Raw genomic sequence first — 26,789 nt, 5'->3', positions numbered from 1 at the left:
AAAAGGAGGGTGTCATCGGCAAAGAATAGGTGAGTAATTTCAGGTGCGTGTCGAGAGATTTTGATTCCCTTAAAAAGCTCCAGATCCCGATAGGTGTGTAACAATCGAGAGAGGCATTCCATAGTAAGCAAGAAAAGATATGGACTTAGGGGACATCCCTGTCGGAGTCCCCTAGTAGGTTGGTAGTAATCAAAGGAACTGCCCTGGAGTTTAATAGAAAAGGAACAGTGGAGCAAGGTAGAAATGAGATTGATCCAATGTGTAGGAAACCCAAGATACTGAAAGAGTTGTAACAGAAAGCTCCATTCCACCCGGTCGTAAGCTTTAGACATGTCTAGTTTCAAGGCCATAAATCCCGTTTTCCCTTTTTTTTTTCTTTTTCAAGAACTGGAAAATTTCATGGGTAATGATTATGTTGTCCGAAATTTGACGACCTTTCACAAAAGCCGATTGGGTGGGGGAAATAAAAAGGGGAAGAATAGGCTTAAGCCGGTTGGCAAGTATTTTAGTCAGAATTTTATATGAAACATTACACAAGCTGATGGGTCTATAATCTTCAACCTTATTTGTAGAATTGTGTTTAGGAATCAAAGTTATTAAGGTATGGTTAACACCACAAGGGAGGAGGGCTTCCTTAAAAAACATGTGAACAAAGTTTAGGACATCCAGTGATATGGAATCCCAACAGCAGTGATAAAAACCAGCGGATAGACCATCGAAACCAGGTGCTTTAAATGCTCCAATGTTGAAGACAGCAGCCTTAACTTCTGCCAATTCCGATAGAGAAGTTAGGGAAGTGACTGAGGAGGTTGGGGGAAGCGGAGTAAATAGACATTCAACAAAGGATGGATCAACTAGATGGGAGGTGGTCATGACAGAACTGAAATGGGATACAAACATATGGGCCAAATCTGGAGGGTTTGAGATAAGAGCACCATTGTCATCATTAAGAGCAATAATGCGATTAGTTCTGAGGTTTTGTCGGGCGATCGCATGAAAAAACTTGGTCGCATGAAAAAACTTGGTGTTGCGATCCCCCTCCAAAATGTAAAGTTGTTTTGATTTTTAGAACCAAAAAATCTCCTCAGCTGCCAAGAGTTTATCAAGGGAAGAATAGGTCTCCCAGAGACGAGAAAGTACCTCCTCAAAGGGGTAACGGACCTCAAGGGAACTGATTGTAGCAGTTAAATGTGTTTTGAGTAAATCAAGGCATCAAAAAATACAAGAGTTCCCTTTTTTCAAGTTATAAGAGATACCATTAAGTAACCATCAAATTTGTAGAGGTGCACTTCCCCGACTCGGAGTCCACAAAATGTTTAAAGTCAGGTTGAGAAATCCAAGCTTGTTGGAAGTGAAAAAGTTTTTTGAAAGAAATGAGAGGTGGGGTGGAGTTTAACACTAACGGATTGTGATCAGAACCCAGGGCAGGGAGAATTTGAAGGGTAGCCATCGGCCAGAGTGTGGACCATTGTTTGTTCACCAAACACCTATCAAGGTGTTCAAAAACACAGTTTGGTGGTTTTCGATTATTTTTCCGAGTATACCACCCTGATATTGGGTGTAGTTCCTCCAGACACAGATCAGACATCATGGATATTAGGGTATTGGCTGAGGGAGAGGTAAGGAGAAAAGGGGTACCCCCAAATTTATCATCTGAGGATAAAAGTTCATTAAAATTGCCCAGCAGCATATAGGGACAGGAAACAGTAGCTAAAAACTCAGCCAGATTGGCCCAAAAAGAAAGTCGAGCTTGTGGTTGGGGGGGGGGGCATAGATACAAATCAAGCACCATTGAGTGTTAAGAGTGTGACAAGGTATGAGTGACACTTATGTCCGGCCTTCCCAAAAGCCAAAGCCCCCCACTAAGACCCTTCGATCCCGAACTACCTAGAAAACCCAAAGTAGACAGTCCTCTCAAAGTGCGTGGAAGCACCATAGTGTCAAGTGAAGACAGTTTTGTTTCACACAGGAACAGCAGGTCTGGTTTATATTTGTTAAATAAATGTTTTAAAGCACAACTAGTAGATTTGGTCCGCAGACCTCTAACATTCCAACCACAGATAAGCATAGATACCTACCACTATGAACAGCCTTATCATTCAACCAAGAAAGAGAAAGGCAGCAGTGAAACAAGAGAGCTGTAAATACACACAGAAAAGAAAAAAGAGCTTTGTGGGGTTTAAGAGATAATACCGAAGTAGATGGCTGGTTAGGATCTCCACAGGAACGGCCGGATACTGCTCGATGTCCATCAATAGCTTCAAAAATTTGAATAGATCTCTTCTTTTGGGCCTTGAGGTGGAACTCCTTGTCAGTCTTTAATTCACAGAGCCAAGAACGGAGCTTAGAAGACAACTTTGTAGGTGAATCAACCAGTTTAATAATATCTGATGAAAAATTTTGGATGATATCCAATTCGGCTTGATCTTCAGAACCAAGGAAGTCAAAGGGTGTGTCCTACCTTTTACGGTTGGATTTGCTTCTCTTTGGGTGAGCCGGCCTTTTCCCTTTAGATTTAGACTTGGAGACATTGCTTCGGCTGGAACTTGAGCCAGAGGCAGTAGAAGAAGAGGAACTAGTCATCTTGTGAGGAGATTTGGAACTCAAACCAGACTTAGACACCTCAGAAGAATCAGTACGATCAGTGGCTTTAAGCTTAATCGGTTTAAAGGGTTCAGAGACCCCAGGCTTGAGGACTAGCTTCGGCGACTTGTGTTTTTTGCAGCAGTTCAGAATCTTTACTACAATGGGCCGGGTGGCAAGGCTTGGGGAAGCCTCTAAAGCAGTAGGTGTAATGGGTGGACAATCAGGCTGAGATGAGAATGGAACAAAGGGGGTAGGAATGGTTTGATTAGTAGCAAAATTCCTGAGATGGTCATGCGTGTGGTAGAGCAGGTTTGTAAAAGAAAAAGGGTTTGAAATCAGATTAGGGTTTGGAGCAAAGGTTGGAAGGTCGGCAGGGGTGTTTGGGTAAGGAGTTTGGTTAACAGGGTTAGAAGAAGGAGGACCAATGGGAAGGCCTGTTAGGGGAATTGAATAGAGGGGGTCTGAATGAAGTATATGATCTGGGCTTGTAAAAACAGTGTCAGACGGGTGGGGAATGATCATCAAAAAGGGACGACAGGGATGGGGGGGAAGTATCATCCAGAAAAGAAGCAAAAGGGAGGTGGTCTAGGCCGTCCAATTGGTAATCCGGTTGTGTCCAGCAAGGCAGTGAGGTTACAAATGTCAAGGAAGACGTGGCGAAATGAGATAACGGGCAAGAGAGAGGGGGAAGGTCAATGAAAACATCGCCAACCTCAGTTTTGGGAGAGGAAGATAGACTGGGGTAGCAGCAGGCAGGGAAGTTAGAGGATTCTCAGGGAGAGGCTGCTATAAATTATCCAGGGTTGGGATCCCAACAGAGATGACAGGATCATGGGATAAAGGAATTACAGCAGGGGGCATAACAGAGGGCTTAGGTTCAACAGGAGCCTTAGGGGAGTGGACAATAGAGACATGGTTGAGCTTGAGAGGCTTAGTAATGGTTGAACTAACCTGTGCAGCATTGTTTCTTGGGAAAAGGTCGAGAATCCGAAGATCCTCCTTGGATTGAACATCATGTTGTGAAGCTTTCCAGCCATAGCAGTCTTTAAGCCGATGGGTAAGGCGGCCACACCAAGAACAGAGGAAAAAAACTTCAAATTTCAGGGAAACCAACGAGGGATGCCCAGCAGCATTAAAGAGATGTAATTCCGATTGCACCGCTTGCCATTTTGGGAACGAAATCTTAACCCTAGCAGAGAACGGGGGTAAATGATTGTCAAGTCAGGCAAGATCAATTTCCAGAGGTGTACCCAAAGCTTTAATGGCACCAAAAATAAGTTCCTGAGTGAAACAGTCTGGTGGAATTTGAAGGAGTTGAACCCAAATCAGAAGGTGCTTAAATTGGGAGTGGAATAAAGGAGATGATGGTTTAACAGTTGTAAGGTGAAGGAGATGGTGTTCAAACCACCATGGGGAAGCTGCAAAGACCTGATCTCTAGCCGAGAGTGAAGAAAATTCCACAGTGAAATGCCCCTGCTCCTCTATCCACACAGTTTTAGCTCCTAACTTCCCCCACTTGGAAACCAGGAAATTCCCTAATAAGTCTTCAGATGGGAAGAAATTCCCCAACGCAGCTCTGAAAATAGGGGCAGACAAATCCGAAGGAGGTTTAATCTTTGCCGAAGTAGGCTACTTGGGCTTAGGGGAGCGTCTTGAAGAGGGCTCTGGAGATAATCAAAGTGCTTTGACATCTTCCCCTTCAACGGTTTCTACCTTGGATTTAAGCCTTAAATGCGAAGGAGGACGATCTCTGGGACCCAGCATTAAAGCATGTTTCTTGCCATTAGTCGACATTGAGAAAACACCATAGTCGAAATAACCCCCGAAATGGAAGTGATTAAACTAATTAAGGACAAGAGGAAAGGGAATGGAAATATATAAAAAACAGGTCATTCCCTTAGGTCAAGTCAAAGGGTGGGGGCCTGGGTGAGAGAGAAAGCAATGACCAAACCATAGAACTGGCTCAAAGTGATAGTAGACAAGGAGTGAGAAGTGAATCCAGGCACCGAGCAGCACAAGCCATTCCCGCAGATTAAAAACGGATATGGAGGAGAGAAGCATAAGTCATTTTTTCTCGAGTGGGATGGTTATATTTGATTCATTATTTATCAGGGATAATCATATATACTTATTCAACCTTTACTTAGTTAACACCCAACGAACAATTACATAGTTATATTCAATAGCCTATATTTCAAGCACTAGTTTTCATGTTGCCTATTATTTTTTAAGTTCTTGTTTTCACTCCAATCAGTCTTCTCCTAGGTCCACATACAACCATTTATGCTCTTGAGATTTTTAATTTAGAACCTAATTTATGGAGAGTAAATCAAACGGGTTACGCTAGACTGTGGTCGGTGCAGAGCATCATTGCTCTGATACCACTCTATCACACCCCCATCCCGATGTAAGATATTTTGCCACATAGGGGGGTGACTGGGACAACACACATCATCCCAATACCTACCAGGATCACAGATACAGTGTTCCGAGCCACAGTCCACCCTGTCATCACATTATGATAACAGAAAGGAACGTACCTAAAATGGAATAAATTGTTCCAATCACAAAGTTGACGGAAGCGAAATTAAATTTTGTGAAATTATAGAGCATCAGTTCTCTAATGATAACACATAATACACTATTCATAAATATAACCATTCGAACTCTCCTTATAAATAAACATACAGTTTATACATGATTGATGATGAATACAAAAATTAAATAATAAATAATCGCCACTAATGCACTATTCTTGGATGTACATCTACATCCAAGCCACAGCCTCCGGCTCCACTTAATTCGCATCCAACGGTGCTCGTCAAGAGTAGTACCTCCTGCATATAAACTAAAAAAGGGATTACGCAACGGGGATAGCTACACTAGCTAGTGAGGGAGCAAAGGAGAATGCACAAACATACACACAAACAGTTCAATATCAGAATGATGCATGCTGATGTTAGATTCATTTTCCACCTAGCACATATTTCTATCGGTCAAGTGTATGCTACTGTGATAACTCGGGAGACACTGAGAGTCACTTATCCTATCGCCCCAGTGAAACCTCAATTATCATGAGGGGACCTACGCCGATAGAAGCCATCATGACCACCCAGTGGTAGACCCCGATAGCCCTCACTACCCCTGACCTGGCCTCTCCCGCCTCCACAGACATCAGGTGCTCAAACTATCCAACACATAAACCCCTATTGGCAAGGGTCGTAGCATAAGGGAACAAGTATCCTAACCACAGATATAGTACATGCAAATCCTATCGTCCCGAGAGGTATTCCGGGTGTATTAACGTCCCATTCCATCTAGTACCCGGGTACTAGCACGGCACGGCACATACAGATCAGGATGGCATATAAGAATTTTCATAATTAAGTAAATTGGGGTTCCGGCACCGGCACACCCGGCACCGTAGCCCGATACAATGGTGAGCATACTATCACATTCATAACAGTTCACATATGAATAATAATGCAATGCGCACAATACTTATAATTATATAATAGCATGCTTAAGATTGTCAAATATATATATTCAAACCCAATAAAGTCACCCAGAACCCACTCACCAAACATCGGGTGTCATCCGGCGTGGTTGACATGAATCTCACCGGTGCACCAGCCTAGACATACAAAAGAAATCATTAAAGCATATGTAGAAGGGTCCCATGCTAGGCCCCCAAGGTTAAAATCAAGTTTCAACCAAGACAGCACGAGCGGACTCACGGATGGTTTCAGCAAAGGTGAGTCCATCCCTGACTCTGTTCAGGCTAAAAGGTAAGAACGGAGCGAGCGGACCCACGACGAAACATCTTACTTGGATCCGGTCATGCATCCGTTCAACCTCTGAGACACACCCGAGAGTGAGCGGACCCATGGGCAGATGTGCTTCCCTTAGTTCGCCCCTGCATCCGATCGATTCCTGAGACATGCTCGAGAGTGAACTTCCCTCAGGCGGATGCAACAGACTTGAGTCTATTCCTTCATCCGTTCAAGCCAATTCACAAGAATTATACTAGGCGGACTAGCGGACAGTACCACCATTGGTGGATTCGATCGTGCGTCCGCCTGCAGTCTCCTTCGAGATTTCAAAGGGTTTTTGCTCCAGCTTGAAGCTTGGAGCACCCTAGCACTTCAGGGTGATAGAGGGGGTGTCTAAGCCTCCCTAGGGTCACTAGAATCTAGGCTCACTTCATGGATTCCAAGATCCAACAAAGGTTTGGTCTCAATTTGGTCCAAGGGTTGGGTTTCAAGGTTCAAACCAAAGGTTTACCAACAATGGTTGCAATTGCAGCACTTATAGGTCTTAAATGGGATTTGGTCAGCATTATTAGGGCACCCAACCAAGGATCGAGCTCCATCTTGAGTCCCAAATGGAACCCTAAGTCAGCCCTAGCTCAAGGAAATCTACAAAATGAAAATGGAAAGAGAAATGCCAAGGGTTTGAGGTCTTACCTTCAATGGAGGCAGCAAGGACAAGGCTAGGTGAGCCTTCTTGACCTCCTTCTTCAACCATCCCCTCCATCTCTTCTCCTTCACCATCTTCTTCTCCCTATGTCCGGTCAGCAAGAGAAGGAGATGTGGGACAGCCAGCCATCTTGGCATGGCTTCTATCCTCTTCCCTTCCCCTCTCATTCCTTTCCTACTTCTACTTCTTCTTCTTCCTTCCTCCTTCTCCTCCTTCTCTTGTCTCTTCTCCTCCACGATTTGCTTAGGAGGGGGAGAGATAAGAGAATAAGGATTCTCTTATCCTTTTAAGGATAAAAGGGGCCTTAGGTCTTGTTTGGTTAGGTGCCTTTAGAATATAATTGACCCCTTAGGCCTTAAATGGGTTTTGGTTTGGTCTTAGGGCTTGTTTGGTCCAAGTCATAGATCCTTAGGTCCATTTAGTTAGTTAGGGTCTGTTTGGTTTAGGTTCAGGGTATAAAACCCATCTTTCCTTTAAGTTATGCTTTGTGGGCCCAATTTCATGGCCCACTCAACCAATTAATAGTAAGGGCAGGGGTCCACATGGTCCAAAGGTTAAATTAGGGTGTCCAGGACACGGGGATGTGGGTCCCATAGAGAAATTTACCAAAAGGGCAGGTAACAGCTCGGACAGATCCTCGAATGGATTCAGTTCGAGTGAGTCTGTTCGTGACTCCAGTGCTGCTGTCAGGGCCCAAACTTCAAAAAAAGTTACGGGGCTTTGACCCACACTTCCAGGTCTTCGAGGGGAAAGTTATAAAAATATTTTAAGTTCAAGGCCATTAATGTTAATCGTTGCCACCTAGGCATTGCCCTTTGGGCAAGGTCTAAATTACCCCGGGGCATAAAGGTATATTTGGGGTGAGGGTGTAACACAGACTCTCATAATATTATTGAGGTTTTCCATCTTCTCCAGTTTTCTTCTCTACCAGTCTGTGATTAGGGTTTTGATAAAAACCCAAATTGATTGTGGAGGAGCTGGCATTCAAGGGAATGCAAAGTTGTACGTGTGCGAAGGACTCATTGCGAAAGGGCCAAGATCGCGTGGAGGCTTTGCGCTTGTGAAGTTTCAGGTAACGATCGAAACCCTAAGTTTCGTTTTGAGTTTTGAATGGTTTACCCCATCGGTTGCAACGATTCCAATTTGCTTCCGCCGGATCGTGCCTATGATTCTAACAGAGGAGCTATTATTTGGGACCCAAGCGATCATTTCTTTTGCTGCCAAGTGTAAATGGAGCATTGGTTTTTTGGCTACTACAATGGAATTGGAAGCAATCCGCGATGGGATCCTTCTTGCTCTAAGTCTCAACATCAGCCAGGTAGCTATCTATTCTGATTGCCTTCCGGCCATAGCTGCTCTCAACGGCCAGCCTCACTCCCTCAACTAAGCAGAAAACGAGCTCATCTCAGATATTATCCCTCTTATTAGCTGTTTTAATTCTGTCCACCTGCGTTATATCAGCAGGGTTTTAAACAGGTTTGCAGAATTTTTAGCTTCTGGTGCATCCAGACTGAACCTCGAGTGTTTGGTGGCTCAGACCACCTCCTTTTATTGTAAATCCATCCTTTGTTTCCTCCAAGAGTTTCTCCTCGAATATTTTTGAATAAAATCGTCTTTTGACCAAAAAAAAAAAAAAAAGCTTTGCTTCCAAATTTAGTGAAATTTCCCCAAGTTTTCTATAAGGAAGAGCATCAATTAGCTAGGTTCCAATCAGTTTACAGAATACAACCTTCTTCACTTTTTATGCCATTCCTCCCCCCCCAACATCTGTTCCAGCCAACTTCAGGAGCTCCACAAAGCAATCCCCCAAGACACAATGTGGCAGATCATACTTCAGCCTCAACCAAGTGTAGGTACATGTGAAATGTTTAGCCGTCATCACCAACAAGAACCAGACGATCACCATCTCTAATGAGCTCTACCTCATCAATTTCAGCACCGTCGCTAGTTAGGATTTTTGTGGGTCTGAACCCAAATTTCTGGGCACAGATCTCAAGTAACGCTGGAAAGGACCCTGGCAAGCGAACTAGCTTTTCGGTGACACCAACATTTCCTCGGCAACTAATTGTGATTCTTGCAGAGTAATGACCAGAAGTCTTAGTGCATGTAACAAGGCCAGCAGGTGAAGGTATACCTCTTTTACTTGGATGGGCAGCTGACATGATGCCGAACAGTGAGTTGTGGAAGTTGTTAGATTTTCGCCTTCGACGATTATGCCTCCATGGCACCTCAGTTGAAGTGGTTGTACCTTCCTCAGACAATTGGCGAAGAGCAGGCTCGCTTGTAAATCTACCAAGATAGCGCACCCTAGGAGGTCCAGAAACATTAACGGAGGTTTGGGCACAGGTCTCTTGTCTGGACTGGAATAGAACTTTTATCTCTTCATGGCCCTGCTGATCTACTAGACCCCTTGGGGTCCAACCCTGGACATCAAGCCTATCAATGTCAGCTCCATGGTCCAAGAGGAACTTAACTATTTCAGCATTCCCCTCGCAAACTGCAACATGAAGTGCAGTTGTTCCATTGCTCTTGGGTAGTTTCACATCTCCTCCATATCGTACAATGTCCTTGAGCAAGTTCAAGTCATTCTGTTCAACGGCAGTACATGTAAACTGACCCACATCACCAGAATAGATGTTTGCACCATCGTCGACCAGAAGTTTGATCACTGGATCATGCCTCTCCCGTATTGCCTCCCACAGTGGAACATTTCCTTCTGCATCTGCAAGGACCAAAGATAAGGAAGAAACATATTTGACTGAAGTCATTCCATAGATTCAATTTCCTACAAAATTAATGTTTACAAGTAGTTCTGACCATATGTCCCATCCCTAAAACAGGATCTAAAAACATAATTTTAAGTCTCACAACATACCTTTCTTAACATTTAGGGGGTGTAAATGGTTTACTATTGCTCAGAATATCATAGAAGATAGAGAGAAATGTCAAACACAAAGGAATATCCATAAAATTTATTTAGCATACTAAAATTGAGAGGACGGCAAGAATTTTTCAGGATAGTCAGTAAAAATGAAACATTTACTATCCATACTCGTAAGGCATTACAAGTTTGGTATGAATATTGTGCCAATGTGTATTAAGGAGAAAAGTAATAGAATCTCCTTTTGCACAAATGTAAAAAATGGTAGATTAGAAAGTTTAGGAAGGATGTTGCATTAGACTTGCATCTGAGGATAAATATAATACAGTGAACTCACACCGTGTATCCAAAATATTAGTTAGGCCCCCTCCCCTATACAAGAAGAAGAAGATCCAAAGACAAGAATGCTTCAGATAATGGCTCAACTCAAATAGGGAAGAACAATTGAACAAGCAAATTTTTTTTTTCTTTTGACAAGTAATAAGCAAGTATTTGGATGTAACCATGGCAATTTGCTAAGTAGACAACAGAATGATGCAAGAACTAACTCGAAGAAATAAAGAGCTATAAAGGTATTAGAAAGACTGATGAACCTGCTTTTGAAAGAGCAGCACCTCCAACCCCACCCAAAAGAAGAGTAAGCATGGGAGAGGAAAGAGTTGAAAATATTTTTAAAAAAAAAATTATCTTGATTAAACAAGCAGTAGGACATTATATATAAATAAATAAATAATAGAAAATCGGTATGCAGATGAACAAAATGTGAGGATAAGAATAAAACAGAGCACATTATTTTAACATGAGAAATTCTGAGATTGTCCAACTTACAGTTTTCAATTGCCCACCCCATTCAAAATGCAACCTAAAGAAACTCTAGGGATACCCCAAGAACTCCACTGGTTCAAAAATACAAAGGCAGCCAAGTGGGGAGACAGGAAGGGGTTGTGTCTCCACTGCATTTTCCTAACATAAATATGCCCAGCTATTGATGTGGTTGTGAGCTAGAACATACCTCTACTATTAGGGTCTGCTCCATAGTCCAGTAGGAGTAAGACACAGTTTTCATATCCTCCGGATGCTGCTATATGCTGTTTATACATTAAAAAAAGAAACAATCAAAAGCAAGAAAAAAGTGTTCCAAGTAAGAGACTTTTGTAGAAAACTTGAAATACTTTTATATTGGATATAGAAGCAAAGTAAAAAGTATGGACCAGAGCACTGCGCCCAGTGTAACTAGATTCATTTGGATCCAAGCTCCTTCTCAGTAACTGATGCAACAATAGGTCGTCTCCTCTACTTGCTGCAAAGCATAGACTGAGAGGAAGGTCCACTCTACCCCGAGCTAGCATGTTCTCTGTCTCTGTTAGAATTCCTTGCATCTCTGGGTCTTTCACTTCTTTCAAATGCTGCTCCACCCATAATGAAACATACACCAACAAATAAATAAATGAAACAGGAATAGCATTCATAATGTTAAAATGCTAATAAAAACAGTAATAATATTATACAATCAGTCTTACTATCTTATTTCGATGTGATACAATGACAATTTTGCAATCCCATGTACTTCTATCTCTAGATAGGTTTCACTTCTTAGCCATTAAATAAAGAAGACATTGTCATCAGGGTTGCCAACTCTACAAACCTGAAGGAGATTGTTCATGATTATGGTCCCAGCCCCAACATTGGCCTGAACGACATTCAAAAATACAGTACGGTTCAACCGCAGCAACTGACTCAATCGTTTGGTGCGGACAGTGAAGAGCTGTGGCTTGTAACAAAGCACCCCAATCGCACCAAAAATATCCCCCGCCTTTGCCTCTCCAATGACCTGGAGTCATTCTTCCATCTCAGAGTCTTTTATTCATTATAGAAAACTAAGATGCTTTTTTGCTTTTTTCAGAAGTCTGCTATGATATAGTTATCCAGAAGGGTTTTGTTTTGCACTTGCCTGTTCCAGTCCATTCTTGAGGACCACAAGTTCCTGGAAGGAAAAATCTAACATCAGAAGCCATTATTTGTAAAAATCAAAAGTGAGGGGGAAAAAAGAGATCAGATCATAGACTGAGAAGTAACAAACAATAATCCTATATTGTGTCAACACTTCAGGTTTGAGAGCCAAATATAAAGAAAAAATAAAATAAAAGCAATAATAGCATAAGAGAAGTTAAGTAGTCACCACAGCACCAGTAACAAGTATGTAAAAGTCTGTTGGTGCTTCATTCTGCAAGATCACATCTTCCTTTGGGGGGAAATACTCGGCCTTCATCTCTGAGACCTTCATAGGTATAGAATAGAAGGTGCCAAGTTAAAAAGAAACACATTAGTTACAAAATTGAAAGTCTATTTGAGTGTTCTTAAGGGGTTTACCAGTTGAAAAAGTAAGTCATTCGATACCCCACTGAACAAGTACACCTTGTCGACAAGAGAATAAAAGAGATAATGTGATATACTTGATCGGATTGCTTTAGGAAGGGCATCAAGAGTCTCTTGCTGTTGCAGTCCCTCTGAATCTGTTCTGAACTTCAAACACAAGTGTGCAAGCATCTGCTCTTGAAGCCGTGTTGGGAGTTGGTGCCGTTGTGCAAAATTTGATGCCACTTGAATGGTATCCCTCTATAAGTTAATGGAGAAATACAATAACAATGAAAAAACAGGGGGAAAATTTGTACCACAGAATTAAAAGCCTAAACAAGTAATGATAACAAAACCAAACAAATCAAGATTTATAATCAAATATATGAATGAGGAATGCTTGTGCAACTTTCATCACTCTAGCTTCATTGTAAACTTTGGGATAAGAAAACTAAGAAAAAATCACTTACAAATTTTCTAGTTCTACTGGTCCCATGGACAACCAAATTGGTCATATTTCCAATAAGATATGCTGTCAATCCAAGGTTGAAAAGCATGTAGAAGATGTCAAAGATCATCTCCCTTGTATTCTGAGCATGCAAATCACCATAGCCAACAGTTGTGAGCGTAGTGATGGACCAATACATTGATGTAACATAGCGTATCCAAAGGCTTGTCTGAAGAAACTTATCATAACTTGCTCCAATCCATGTATTTTTTTTGTCATGGTAACGTGCAGCAAGAAGATAATAGAAACACCCAGCACAGTGTACTGCAAAGAGTGTTACCTGCAAGAACACCCAAAATCATGTATGTTACCTCATTAGTGAAGAGTTCCCTCTCTTCTGCTAAAACATATAGAGATTTATCTGAGAAACTCACACAGACTAGTTTTGCACATCGAACCCAAAAGTAATTGAAATGCCTATCTTTCTCCAGTCTGTTATAATAAAGCACGAGGTCGACAATTATGATCCAGATACCAAAGTTCACTATTCTAGTACCGAAATTCAGTTCCAGGGGCTTGAAAATCCACCATACCTGGCAAAAAACGAACTGACTCTTCGTAGACGCCAGAGACGAAGCATGTTGAAGAAACCATAGGACTGAATAGCTTTAGGTAAAATCCTCCGCACAATTTCTGAGGGGATTGTAGATATGACATCAAAGGCAAACCAGGTTCTAACATACTTCCAAGCAATCTGTTTTGGGTTGTCAATGAAGAGGTATGTAGTTTTATCAAGGAAGGCAACGAAAAAGGTCAGCATAATATCCACGGCGAAGAACCCATTAACTACGTTGTCAGTGATTGCAAGAGCTCCCCTCGGTCCATCAAGGAATCCAAATTCAAATGGAGATACCCAAGCAGTATATAGAACAAGAACAACCAGAAAAGTCTCCCAGACGCTGCAAGTATCACAGTTAAATTTCGTAATAAGAATGTTTCCATTCAATTCAAAGGAAACTCGGTCATTGTGTTTCTCCTTCGAAAATATATATCAGATCGTCAATCAAAATTTCATTCTCACCAATCGAAATACTTTAGTTTTTTGTTATTTCCAAATTTCAAATATACAAAAAGACTAGGAGTAAGAATCGAAAGGAAAAGAAAACCAGTGCAGCTCATGCAAGAACCATTAAGAGAATAAGATACTTAAAAGGAAAGGCGGTAAAAGAAAAAAACCCAAAATTGAAAAGTCTTTATGAAACCCAAAAGAAAAAGAAGGAGAGAAAGGAGAAAAGAGAAGGAAGAAAAAGAAGTAAACAAATGCAAAGGAGATGAGAAGGGAACAGAGGACAAGAACATAAAAGCTCATCAATTGAAATACTTTATTTATTCATATTTTTGTTATTTCCAAATTTCAAGTATACAAAAAGGGTAGGAGTAAGAATAGAAAGGGAAAGAAAACTAGAACAGCACATGCAGGCACCATTAAGAGAATAAGATAATTAAAAGGAAAGGCGGGAAAAGAAAGAACCCAAAAATTGAAAATTCTTTATGAAACCCAGAAGAAAAGGAAGGAAAGAAACGAGAATAGAAAGGAAGAAAAAGAAGAGAGACCCATCACCTGTAACGACGATCATAAGGCGAAATTATGAACCTACGCAACTTAATTCTGCGATTGCTTCTGGCACCAAGAGAAGGAAGAAGGGCATTGGTAAGAGAAGGAAGAAGGGCATTGGTAAGGCTGTACTGGCTACCTTCTCTTGACAACTGCTCCATCTCCTGACCACAGACAGAAACATTGAAAAACCCATCTTGAAATCTTTGTGGCATTGCTCAAAGGGAACCAAGAAGCCAAGGTCTCCCTTGTTTTTACAATTTTTCTGCTCTACTTCATTCGGTTCTCTCAGCGCCCTGCTCTCTTCTAAATATATAAGAATCCGGTCTCCACTATTTCCGAAGAATAATCTTCTCCAATTCCCTAAAGCAGTGCAGTGCTTACTTTGCAACAGTCTTTAACAACACATGGTATTTTCTTGATTTCTTCCCACGTTTAGTTTACTCTTCTCCTCTAACCGAAGGCCCCACCCCAGCCCAATTGTCTAATCTAAAGACCCTTCTGCCCTCATCCCTGCTAATCAATCTGGTAGAATATGAAACTTCATTGATGATCAACGTGAGGAACACATGGCATGAGGAATTGCACATCTTCTGAATCCATGGATTGGATTAGGTTAAATCATCGTAAGTTTTACCAACAATGCCCTCTTTACCACGGTTTCTCGAACTAGATGTCATCTATGCCCCTTCCAAATTATTAAAGGGAGGATACAAGGATGGAAGTCCAAATTATTGTCATGTGCAGGGAAGGAGGTTCTCTTGAAATCTGTTGTTTTTCCAATGGGAAATTTTGCATCAATGCATTTTAAAATGCCTACATCACTTCACCATCATGTAAGAAAGGTTGTTTCAAATTTTTTCTGGGGAAATAATGAAGGCAGGCCTAAGATTCATTGGATCTCATGGGATCATCTATGTCAATTGAAGAAAAAAGGAGGTTTGGGATTTCGTAACACTTCTCTTCATACCCGTGCTTTGTTATCTAAAACTGCCTTTAGACTTTGGTCTAATCCAGATTGTCTTTTGGCACGTTTTATGAAGTCTATATATTACCCAAGATCAGATTTCCTTCATTCTACTACAAGACATGATCCTAGTTGGAGTTGGAGCAGCATTATGCTTGGGAAGGAGGTCCTAGATGCTGGTCTTGGTTGGTGTTAGTAATCAGTCATCAATAAACCCATGGAGGGATAAGTAGTTAACAACAAAAGTTGGAATGAAGCCTGCTACTTCTCTTTTATTGAATCTAAATTTTTCTATAGTTGCTGATTTTATTGATCACTCAAATATGATATGGAGGAAGGACTTAATATCTCAATATTTTCATCCAAATGATGTGGCAAGGATCCTTGGGATTAATCTTCGGATTTTTCAGAAGAGGATAAGCTTCATTGGTGTGCTTCTAGTAATGGACTCTTTTCAGTGATGAATGCTTATCACTTATTATCCAATCGTTGTCATGAATTGGATTTGCAAAAAGGCCTCTACTTCAACAATCGTTGTTTCATCAAGAAGCATCCCTGATTTGGTTTGGCAAATTATTTGGTCTAGCAAAACTGTTCCAAAAACAAGGTTTTTATGGCAATCTTGTGCTTTAGGTCTTGCCAGGTGATGCCTTGCAACATCGTCATATTGCTATCGATCCTCTTTGTGGTCGTTGTGGTTCAATAGAGACTATATCTCATATCTTTCCACGAAATTTTTTTTAAGGACTATATGGGTATTTCGGTAAATTTCCTATATAGGGTTTCGCTATAAATCTGTAGTGAGAGTTCTTTCTCTGTATTGAAAAATCTGAGAGAGGTGTGAGGAACGAGCAACTGTAGCCCTAATCTCCATTGATAGTGAAACAAATCTCATCTCACCGTGGACGTAGGCAACCTTGCCGAACCACGTAAATCTTTGTGCGCATTGTGTGATTGTGTTTGCGATTTCCATTCTTCTTTGCATCGTGTTAGGTTTTACAGTGGTTTGGTTTGATAGTGGTATGGGCTATGTTGAACCATCTCAAGATGATCTACAAATATCATCTTTCATTCTTGAATGGAAGTCATTCTTTGTTTATGGTAAGGAGGAAAACAGGTGCCAGATAACCCTTGCATCCTTCGGCCTTTTTTCTAGGTTGCCCTTTCCTAGTTCCCTACCGAGATCTTAGGGCAGGATAACTCAAGCTCATGCATTCCATTGGTTATGGCTGCCCTTATCTAGTTCCTGCTTTCAGCAAGGAACTTACGGGCAGGACCATAGCTCAATTAGCTCTTTTGGGGTCACTCACTCCAATAGCCGAGGGAAGCACCCCCCCTCCCTTTTTGAGTACGGGGAGGTGTTGCTCTGGCTACTAGATCGAGTAATCGCTGGAGTGCTCAACTACTTGATTCCCTTTATTTTATGGTATATTTGGTTATCAAGATGTGATTTTATTTTTGGGCGGAAAGCTTGGAGTCCTCAAGATGTTATTCTATCATCCACCAAAACTTATGAAGAATACAGAAGATGAATGCTTGATATTGGTGGTTGTAGTGTTGTGATAGCAACCACACATCGGACCAATCGGTGCAATGGGAGCCTCCACAACCGAATTGGGTGAAAGTGAACTGTGATGCTAGTCTAAAGCATAGTTCTGCTTCGGGTGGTTTGGGATTGATCTATAGAAATCATCATGGTGATATTTTGCGTGCTATGTCTATGCCTTATAATTTTCACACTGCTATTGAAGGTGAAGCCATGGCTATACGGTGTGCTTTATTATTGGAAGGGATTTCTGAAGATTATAGCCACTTGATGCGAGAATTGGATCAGCAGGCTATTGTGAATTATCTTCAACATTTCATGCTTGACCACCTGTATCTCACAAGTCTATTTTGGATGATATTCATCATTTATCATCCTTTTTTGTTGAATGTATTTTCTCTTTTATTCCAAGTGTGTAAAATTGCTTGGCTAACTCCCTGGTAAGGAAGGTACTGTCGGTAATGTGTACGACAATATGGCCTATTTCCGATCTGTGGTTTTTGGAGTTAGTTTCTACTCCATCCATATGTAATACACGATAGTATTAATAAATCTGCCTATTTCTACCAAAAATAAATAAACAAATCTATGCCTCTTCCATTAAAATCCAAATTTTTTTTTTCAAAAAACTAAAGGGAAATTTTCACATACCCCTAAAGTTTGCCTTAATTATATTTTCACCCGTATGATTTGAAAATTTTCACATACCACCCCTGCTTTCCAAACTAATTGACAAAAAAATATTGAAAATGTTAAAATTATGTTTTAATTGACCAAAATGCCCTTCATGCTAAAATGAACCTATTTCTTCATTATTTCCCTTATGAACCCTAACCTACAACTCATCCTAAAAGCTTGAATGGTAGAATAGGGGAGAAGAGTGAATAACATCACACACACAAACAAAAAGGGTTATTTCCAAATGCCCTTTGAAAATGGTCAAAATTATAGTTGCCCCCTTGAATTTTCACTAATTTCACGTGCACTCCTGCTTTCCAAACTAAGTACCACTATAGTCCCTCCCATTAGACAGAGACGTTATGTTATAACTAATCTTAATTTTTGAACATCGATGGACCATTCTGCCCTCCTTAATTGGGTAAAATAACCAAAAAGGCCTTACCTGAAAAGAAAAAAAAAAAAAAAAAAAAAAAAAAAAAAAAAACCTGCAACTCATCTTCCCCAAATCGTTTAGGGTTTGGGGAAGATGAGTTTTTGAATTAGAAATGGAACAATTTCCTGCACACTTACCCAGTAATCGGACGAGATGTTTGTTTCCGCCGTCGTAGTGTTTTTTCTGCTGTTATTAGTTCTATCCCCGGCCACATCTTCAGCGAAAAAGCCCCAAAACTACTATAATTTCAGCGGCTTCAGTCCAGCCCAGAACCTTGGCGAGTTCGATTTTTCAGGCGATGCATCCATCAATGGAGAAGCCCTTCAGTTAACACCCGACACTAACAACAAGGTCTACGAACTCTTAAACAAGTCCGGGCGCGTCATGCTTCTCAAAACCTTCAAGCTCTGGGAAGAATCTTCTTCCTCATCAACTTCACCACAGAACAAGAGCAGCAGCAGAAGCTCATCAATGGACTCGGATGTTGTCGCCTCCTTCAATTTGTACGGACTTAGGGAACCTACTTTTTTGGAATGTCAATTTCATACAACGAGAAGTTCAGAAGCGTAATCATTGAGAACTTTGTGCCATTCATGCTAAGCGAGTTACAATAATGCCTAAGGACATTCAATTGGCCAGGAGGATTCGTGGTGAGAGGGCTTAGGTGGTTTCAGCCCTGAAGAACTGTTATGCTGATCTTTGAGAGTAGATTACATAGTGCTATTTTGGTTCTTTTTAATTAGCTGTAAGCTTTAAAGTTCAAACTGTTATGCAATTTGTAGTAATTGAACATATACTGTGAGGATGTTGGTGGGGTCGTGTGTGCAGAGAGAAGGGGCGGAACCCTTGTCAAGGATGGATGGTTTTATTTTGGTTTTTTTGTTTGATTGTTGGCTAAGGGTTTTAATTGAAGTGGTTTTATTTTGGTTTTTAATTTTGATCTCTTGCATGGGGTTCTCAGCATCGACAGGTAATCTGGCGCAGTTGAACTGCGTGCTCAGATGGGAGCTATCTGTGGAGGCTTTGCCGGAAAAGAGGGATCTGAAGTTGGTGAAGATTGTGGCTGGGGTGGTGGGTTTGGCATTGTTTGGGATTGGTGTTGTGGGGATAGTTTACTACTTGAACAGGAGGAGGGTTGTGATAAACAACCCCAACATTTTGTGGGCGCTGAAGAGTTTACCGGGGATGCCCAGGGAGTTTAGATTTGGGGATCTGGAAAGCTACCAACAATTTCGACGAGAAGATGAAGCTTGGGCAGGGTGGATTCGGGGTAGTCTACAAGGGGGTTCTCCCGGAGAAGAACATTGAAGTCGCGGTGAAGAAGTTCTCCAGGGAGATAACATGAAGGGGATCGATGATTTTCCTCGCTGAACTTACCATCATCAATCGTCTTTGGCACAAACATCTCGTTCGATTACTGGGTAAGTGTGCAGGAAATTGTTCCATTTCTGATTCAAAAACTCATCTTCCCCAAACCTTAAACGATTTGGGGAAGATGAGTTGCAGGTTTTTGTTTTTTTTTTTTTTTTTCAGGTAAAACCATTTTGGTCATTTTACCCTATCAAGGGGCAAAATGATCCATAAATTTTCAAAAACTAGGATCCGTTATAACATAACGTCTCTGACTAACGGGAGAGACATTATTGGCACTTAGTTTGGTAAGTAGGGGTGCATGTGGAATTAGTGAAAGTTTAGGGGGGCAACTATAAATTTATCCATTTTCAAGGGACATTTGGAAATAACCCAAAAAAAAAAAAACAAAATAAGCAGTGACGTTGGATGATAAAGCTTGAGTTTTACCAATGGTAGAACGGGGAAGAAATATGAGCAAGGGGAAGAAAGAGAAACCAGGTTCGTTGGAAACACATCTCCTCTGCTCTGCGATATTTGCAATTCATCTTCCCCAAATTGTGACCTAGATTCAGTGGAACGAAAGACCTCAACGGACCTGCAACTCATATTTGAAAATGCTGAAAAATTCAATAGCTGAGATTCCCAGAGGAACATGGTTACCTTAGGCGGAACGGAAGACCTTGGAAAGCAGAGCAGAACCAACCATTCTTGCTTTCTGATCAATTTGTAAATGAAATCAATTGTTTTAAAGAAAAATCTCAGATTCCAACCACCCACCCCCCCCCCCCCAAAGAAAAAAAAGAAAGGGTTTTGGAGCTCAGATTTCCCAAAGTAACATGGTAGCTTCTGTGGAACGGAAGACTTTGGAAGGCAAAACCAACCAGTCTTGCTCTCTGATCATTTTTTTAAATGAAAAAAAAGTTGTTCTCTGTCTCTGAATTCAAAAGAAGTTTCTTGGTTAGGGTTTTCAAGAATTTCCAGAAATCAAATCCTGTGGGATAGGTATCTCTTAAGGTTAGGGTTTTTATAGTTTGGGGCAAGGGCTGGAGTTTGTCCATTTGCCATTTGGGAAGACAATTACCTTGGGGTGAATTTGTTGGGATTGTGTTTAGAATCGACTAGGAAGAAGAAGAAGAGGACATAGTGGCATTTTACCCCATCAAGTAGTTAACGGACTGGATTTTTTTGTCAATTAGTTTGAAAAATAGGGGTGATAAGTGAAATTTTCTAAACCTTACCAGTGAAAGTGTAATTAAGGCAAATCTCAGGGGAGATTCGTGAAAATTTCCCAAAAATAAATATAATTTGAGAAAGGGCTAATGTGATTGATCATGATTTGACAAATTGACTTTGTAGATAAATAAAAAAAAAAAAATTTATCTTAACAAGCCATCTAATCAAATTTAGTGGCATATTAGTGACATATTATCTCAACTATTCAATCTACCTTCTACCTTGTATGGAGCTTTTCTTTCTCTCTCTTATTTCTCTCTCTTAGTTACTTCATGATTCACTTTATTTATTTATTTTTGTAAACATGATCCATATTAATTTGAACCTTTGAACATGTTTAGATGATGGGTAAATGAGCACAATTTTAGTCATTCGCATTCTATCGGCCTTATTGATTGATACATATCGATACATTATTGGTTAAATGTCTATGAACCTAATTTTAGGTTAAAAAATGGATTTTTGATTGATATCAGATGGATATCGATGATACATATTAGTATCAATGTTAGTATCGACAATGATCAATACCGATGCTGATATTGAGGTGGTATCCCTAAGTATGTGTACATATCAGTTGATACACACAAATATTGCTTGCTAATATGCATGACATGTGACATGAGATCCACAATAGATTCATATCCCTCACATTAAGGCTTTTCCATACAAAGCACTTTCATTTACCAAAAAAAAATAAAATACAAAACACTTTCCAAATACGAAACTAACTTGATGATTAATCCGGAAAAATCTCATCAAGGAGACTCCCATCAGAGATCTACCTACTATTCTCACCCTTAGAGAACTAACTTCTATTCAAGGACGGCTTCTTAAACCGGACTCTCACTACCTCCCTACTGCATGTATAAATATGTGGTAAACTCCATAGATACAACTCGGATTCACTATTAGCTACTCTTTGCACTCTTGCTCTACCAATTTTTCTATTGCTGAAGAAACTGACTAAGGCATCAAAGATTCCACCTAGGTCACCTCCGGCCCTCTCTTGTGTCTACTGTTCCATCTTTGCAGGCCACTCTTGTGCCACGTAAGGACGGTCACAGGTTTTGTGGCAACATCAATCCTTTTTTTTTTTCTTTTTTTTTTTTTAACTCTATCCAATCAATTTGATCTATGTCAAGTATGATGGCAAGTGGCCAAACATAAAACTTAGAGAACATGTGATTATATATGCATGGTGGTTTGGGGTGTAAATTTGGCCCTGTTAGCCTGAACCTGCCCTGGCCCACCTTGAGCCCAAAAAGGGCCTGAGTTGGATTTTTCAACCCCAAGAGTGGGTTAGGGTTGAGATTTTCAAGCCCTGGGTCAAGGTTGGGTTGGACCAAGGTTGAAGCCTCGTGCTAAGCCCAGTCCAGCTTAGCCCAACCCTGTGTTAGGTTATGCTTTACAAATTATTGTTTATATTTACAATTTTTGTTTAGTATCTAATTATATATTGATTTACCAAAAAAATGTTAATTATTTATTAAACTAAAATATTTATAATTTTAAGATTGGACTAAATTTTTTAAACCAAAGATAATTCTATAGTCAATTGAGTATGAAACAAACCAATACCCAATCACATGTCTCATTTTTTTTAAAGCATATAGGATAACGTAAATGACAAAAAAGCTGGACAAGACAAGGCTAACCATGCCCTTGCAAAAATCTGGATCAATCAGGGCCAATCCATCTTGATCAGGGTCAATCAGGGTCGGATTGGACTAGGCTAAGCCCAGTAGGATTGGTCCTAGATTGAGATATCTCAACTCGACTTAAGACTGGGTTCAACTTGAATTGAGCTAGAGTTTTAAAAAACCCGATCCAATCCGGCCTGTTTCACCCCTAATGGTGGTACATTACTACTGCCCGACGCTTGTGTCACTCTCGGTAAAGGGTGAGGAGAAAAGTGTCTTTTTCTTGACACGTCATTTCACCTTAATTTGCTCCGATATTGAAAAGAAGAAATCAATTCATGGGCCAGACTGGAGGAGCATTAAATTAGCGGTGATCCTATCAAAGTCCTCAAGAAATCCCGTGGATCCCCCTCAGAAAGCCGTCTTTTCGGAATAAATTTTCCACTGCATATTGCCGACGTATCTAAAACTTTAACCGTAGAGACCGGTGAGGCACGTGGTGGGACCGCTACACACCACCAACCCTTAACAAAGCCAACTGATGGATGGACCTCTTAGATGGCGTTCAAATGGAGGTCGGCTCAAGTTCACGAGAACGTACGAGAACCCCTACAAGCCATCCAGATGAAATCAGGAGGAGTGGATTCCACCTGGATGGCTTGCAAGCATACGAAAAGGTTCGCGTACGGGAACCTGATGGGAGTCCGTTCAAATTAGTCTTTCTAACCCTAAGTTTGTTTCTATAAAAAGAAAAAAAAACCCCTAAGTTTGTATCAGTTGTACTAAAACCCATTGGAAAACCATTCAAAATCAAACCCGGACTTTTTGGTTCTCTTTTAAAAATGGTTCTTTATGCCTCGTGAAAAAGGTTGAAAATTTTGTTGAAAATAAAATCAAAGAAAGAGTACATATATAAAAAGTAGAATGATAAATTGGAGTCCTAAAACAATTTGGAGATTTCTTGATGCGTAAAATGATTGGGATTGATCATATCAACCTTCCTTACAATAAAAAAAAGTAGTTTAATACAAGATGATAAGAGGGTTGAGTGATAGAGATCCTAATGCCTTCAAAATGTTTTATGGGTCGGTCTTCTCTGTGAGGAGCGTGGCCCCAGGGCCAATGAATGCACTCATTCGCATTTTGGGAGACAAAATTTCTGCCTTTCATCAGGGGTGCGACGGTCCTTTTGTCCCGTTATGTCTAGAAGTGGGTGGTTTGATTTCTTGGTTCCCTTGATGCAGTTAAACGTAGGAATATTTAATTTATTTTTTTATTGGGTTATGTTGGTGAAAAATCCAACACCTACACACAGGGGCACAATGCACGTGGTAGAGGTAACGTAGGCATGCCAGAGCCTTTAATGCAGGCCCAAACGGAACTGAAAACGGCCTGTCCGGGCTTCCAACCAGGATGAAATGGCCTGTTCTGACTTTCGACCAGGACGAAATGGCCTATTCTAGATGACTAAACGGCCTGTCTAGATGACTAAACGGCCTGTTCTAAGATGAAATGGCTTGCTCCATCTCCCTGCCAGGACAAAACGGCTTGTTCTAACTTCCAGCCAGGCCAAAATGGCCTGTTCTAAGAGGTCAGAAATGACCTGTTCTGACTTCTAACTAGGATGAAAAGGGGATCTTTCCGTGCCTGAGTAGCTCTAAGGTCTTTTGGGTGAAAGAAAATTATGATAGACGAAGCAAAGGAAGAAGATTGGCAATCAGAGTTGCTTACTTGCAGTCTGCATCCGATTGGAGTCAGTACAACTTGTGAAATCTGACATTGATGAGGTTTACAACTTGGTATTTACACTACAACTATACTACGACCAAATCGCATAATCTCCCAAAAAACGGATTTGATGAAGCTTCCACAACTCTGCCAGCTATGAATTGATGGAGCTTGCAACTTGATGTTAATGGTCGCTTTTTGAAAACACGGGCTAAAAGATAAGATTGCTGGAGTTGTTCTCCAAGCATCTCCCAAAAATGGATTTGATGAAGCTTCCACAATTCTGCCAGCCACGGACTGATGAAGTTTGCAACTTGATGATGATGGTTGCCTTCTGAAATACGAGCCAAAAGACAAGATTACTGGAGTTATTCTCTAAGCAAAACCTACTTAAATGCCCCTTAAAACACGAGCCAATGAGACATCGGTGGCTGGAAGCCAACTCCAGCAAAAATTACAAGACAAGATGAGAGATCTACATCTTGAAAGATAAAAACTCTATTGTAGAGTGTTGTGTTGTTGATTGTGTGTCCTTTCTTCTTCGTACTCTCTTCTTTTCTAATTGCTCCTTTGACGATTGTGGTAGTTCCAGCCACCTCCATGATGTGTCCAGGTGGTTGAGTAACTACCCACCATCTTTTGTACCACCTTCCCACTTTGTCATTCAAGAAAGGGAACCTCTTTGATGGCAACGTGCAGTGCACGGACTTAAGGCATCCATAACCGAAACAACTTTTGTAAGCAAAGGGTGTAACAATGCCCCTCACAATCCCGTTTGAACGAGACCACACAAGTTCGAATGGGATTGTGGATATGCTTTTGTTGGTCTTATTTTCTTCTCCTTTGGAATGAGTTTTCTTCCTCTTTCGAATCAGTTAGCAACGTGTAATACATGGCCTTAAAGCACAAATAATCCCTTCCCAATTGCTCCAGTCTTGAAGTGGTCCCACATGAATAGTCCTCCTTGGTCTCAATGGAGATGAGGGTGAACCGACCTTGAGGTGGTCACACTTAAATAATCCTCATCGGTCTCAATGGAGATGAGGGTGAACCAAACTTGAGGTGGTCCCACTTGAATAGTCCTCCACTTGTTCGTTGTCTCGGTCAGCCTGGGATCACCTTGCGGAAACAAAGTACCATGGAGTGGAGGAGTGAAACTGGCGAAGTAAACCTTTTTCAATGCCATGCAAGGACTGAACAGGCTTAGCAACACTGCCAGTGACGCCAACTGTGACTCCGGTCGGTGCGTAAGCAACTAAAGGGATACCACTCAAAGCCATTATCGCGCCAGAGAGTTCAGCGGCGCAAGGCAGAAAAAGAGCGAGCATCATCGGATCTCCATCGTATGCTTTATGGTGTTTCTGATATCAGGTTTTCCCTCTGTTTCTTCTCGCAAGCACTTGATTGGTACTTGCTAATTGGAATGGAGAACAAACAACAAAAACATAGCACTTGACAGAGGGCACCCACATCTTCATGGCAGTTACACTGTGTTGCCATTGAGAAACACATCTAATGGTGACTTATTAAGAGAGTCTTCAACCCATCTCATAAGGAATTTTTTTTTTTGAATAACCGTAACCACTTTCCTTGATAACTATATCGGTTAAGGACACTTGTAAATGATGGATCCCACACCAATATGACCATATGTGAGAAAGATGGAATTCTAGGAAACTTGGGAGAGATTTAGGAGAGATGGGAGTAGTGGGTGGCATGTGGATAGAAAAGAGAGATAACTTAGGGAGAGAGATGGTGGAAAGCATGTGGGAGAAGAGAGAGAGAGATAATGGGGGGATGAGAGAGAAAAGAGAGATTTTAGGAAAGAAAGATGAGAATTGTGGAAAGCATGTGAGAGGAGAGAGAGTGATAATGGAGGGATGAGAGATAAATGAGAGATTTTAGGAAAGAAAGATGGGAATTGTGGAAAGCACGTGAGAGGAGAGAGAGAGAGATAATCTGACTTATCTTTAACTACCCACGTCTCGTACTCCATCGAGCCGAGTAAATCTGTCAAACCCGCCCCTGACTGGCTGGGGATTTGAATGTAGGATAGGAACCCCTGACATGGCATCCAAGCACACTGTGGAGTGTTACTCTAGTGATTGAATTTAATGGAGAAGCCCCGAGGATATCCTCCTACATACCTGTCAAAAGATGGATTGTAGACCTTTGTAGATGTATAGCCCACTACATAATGTACAGCCTGAGGAAGGTATCATCCCTTGACTCTAGAACCCTTGGACTAAATCCTAGTTCTAGGCTAAACTAATGATGATCCTCATCACTTTAAATATTTTAGATAAGGAATTTTTAAAGCCAAACATCAATTTTAATGATTGATTTGATGATGAGGACCCAATTCCATACATACATCTTAAATCCCAACATAAATGACAAATTCTGCTAATTTACAGATTGACCTTCTCTTAGTTAAAGTGATATAACTCTACCACCTGAGCTTAATTTGCATTGGTCCAAATTTTTTTGGAAACTAGACTCGTAGGGATGCATTTTGTTAGAAGACACCATTACCTAGTTATGTCTCTAAGTTAGTTAAAAGTTTAGTTCAAGTTGCTGTCAAAATGGGATCCTGCTGTCTTGATAGGTTGACCTTTGTGTAAGAAAAATAACATAACTTCATAATCCAATCTTCATTTCCTTTGATTCCAATTTTTCTAGAAACTAGATTCATAGAGCTTCATTTTTTTAGAAGGAACCATGATCCAATTATGTCTCTAAATGAACTGAAAATTCATTTCAATCCAAACAATTCTACAAATGAATTCTTTGGGTGATGGCACTGGGCGATGCACACATCACCCAAAGACATCACCCAGA

The 26,789-nt window shown here is 40.8% G+C and overlaps 1 protein-coding gene and 1 long non-coding RNA gene across 3 annotated transcripts; one reads left to right on the top strand and one right to left on the bottom strand.

The window, feature by feature from the left end:
• Positions 1–1,942: 1,942 nt before the first annotated feature.
• LOC122671948 lies at positions 1,943–18,721 on the top strand. Its single transcript, XR_006334417.1, has 3 exons — positions 1,943–1,953; positions 5,473–5,475; positions 18,570–18,721. It is a non-coding gene; the product is annotated as an uncharacterized LOC122671948 (long non-coding RNA).
• LOC122671947 (potassium channel AKT1-like) lies at positions 8,837–14,665 on the bottom strand. 2 transcript variants are annotated; one of them, XM_043869443.1, is made up of 12 exons: positions 14,626–14,665; positions 14,371–14,582; positions 13,343–13,708; positions 13,184–13,241; positions 12,772–13,089; positions 12,317–12,562; positions 12,126–12,224; positions 11,898–11,930; positions 11,592–11,777; positions 11,158–11,352; positions 10,959–11,034; positions 8,837–9,787 (listed from the first exon to the last, which is right to left on the bottom strand). In XM_043869443.1, the coding sequence occupies exons 2-12, from the start codon at positions 14,577–14,579 to the stop codon at positions 8,934–8,936; spliced, it is 2,640 nt and encodes an 879-aa protein (XP_043725378.1). In that variant the 5' UTR covers positions 14,580–14,582; positions 14,626–14,665; the 3' UTR covers positions 8,837–8,933. The 2 variants fall into 2 exon arrangements, with proteins under 2 accessions (XP_043725378.1, XP_043725377.1); XM_043869442.1 differs by lacking the exon at positions 14,626–14,665 and having other exon boundaries at positions 14,371–14,612.
• Positions 18,722–26,789: the final 8,068 nt, after the last annotated feature.

This window comes from Telopea speciosissima, chromosome 8 (genome assembly GCF_018873765.1).
Source record: "Telopea speciosissima isolate NSW1024214 ecotype Mountain lineage chromosome 8, Tspe_v1, whole genome shotgun sequence".
Classification (NCBI taxonomy): Eukaryota; Viridiplantae; Streptophyta; class Magnoliopsida; order Proteales; family Proteaceae; genus Telopea; species Telopea speciosissima.
Note: the sequence above shows the minus strand (reverse complement) of the source record. Positions and strands in the feature narration are given on the sequence as shown.

Bases quoted from the DNA above. Each gene is read 5' to 3' on its own strand.
- LOC122671947 (XM_043869443.1), bottom strand. From the start codon at position 14,579: ATGCCACAAAGATTTCAAGATGGGTTTTTCAATGTTTCTGTCTGTGGT. The intron at 13,242-13,342 runs GTATGGTGGATT...TTATTATAACAG, and splicing joins GTCAGTTCGTTTTTTGCCAG to ACTGGAGAAAGATAGGCATT. The intron at 11,778-11,897 runs GCAAGTGCAAAA...GAATGACTCCAG, and splicing joins TCAAGAATGGACTGGAACAG to GTCATTGGAGAGGCAAAGGC.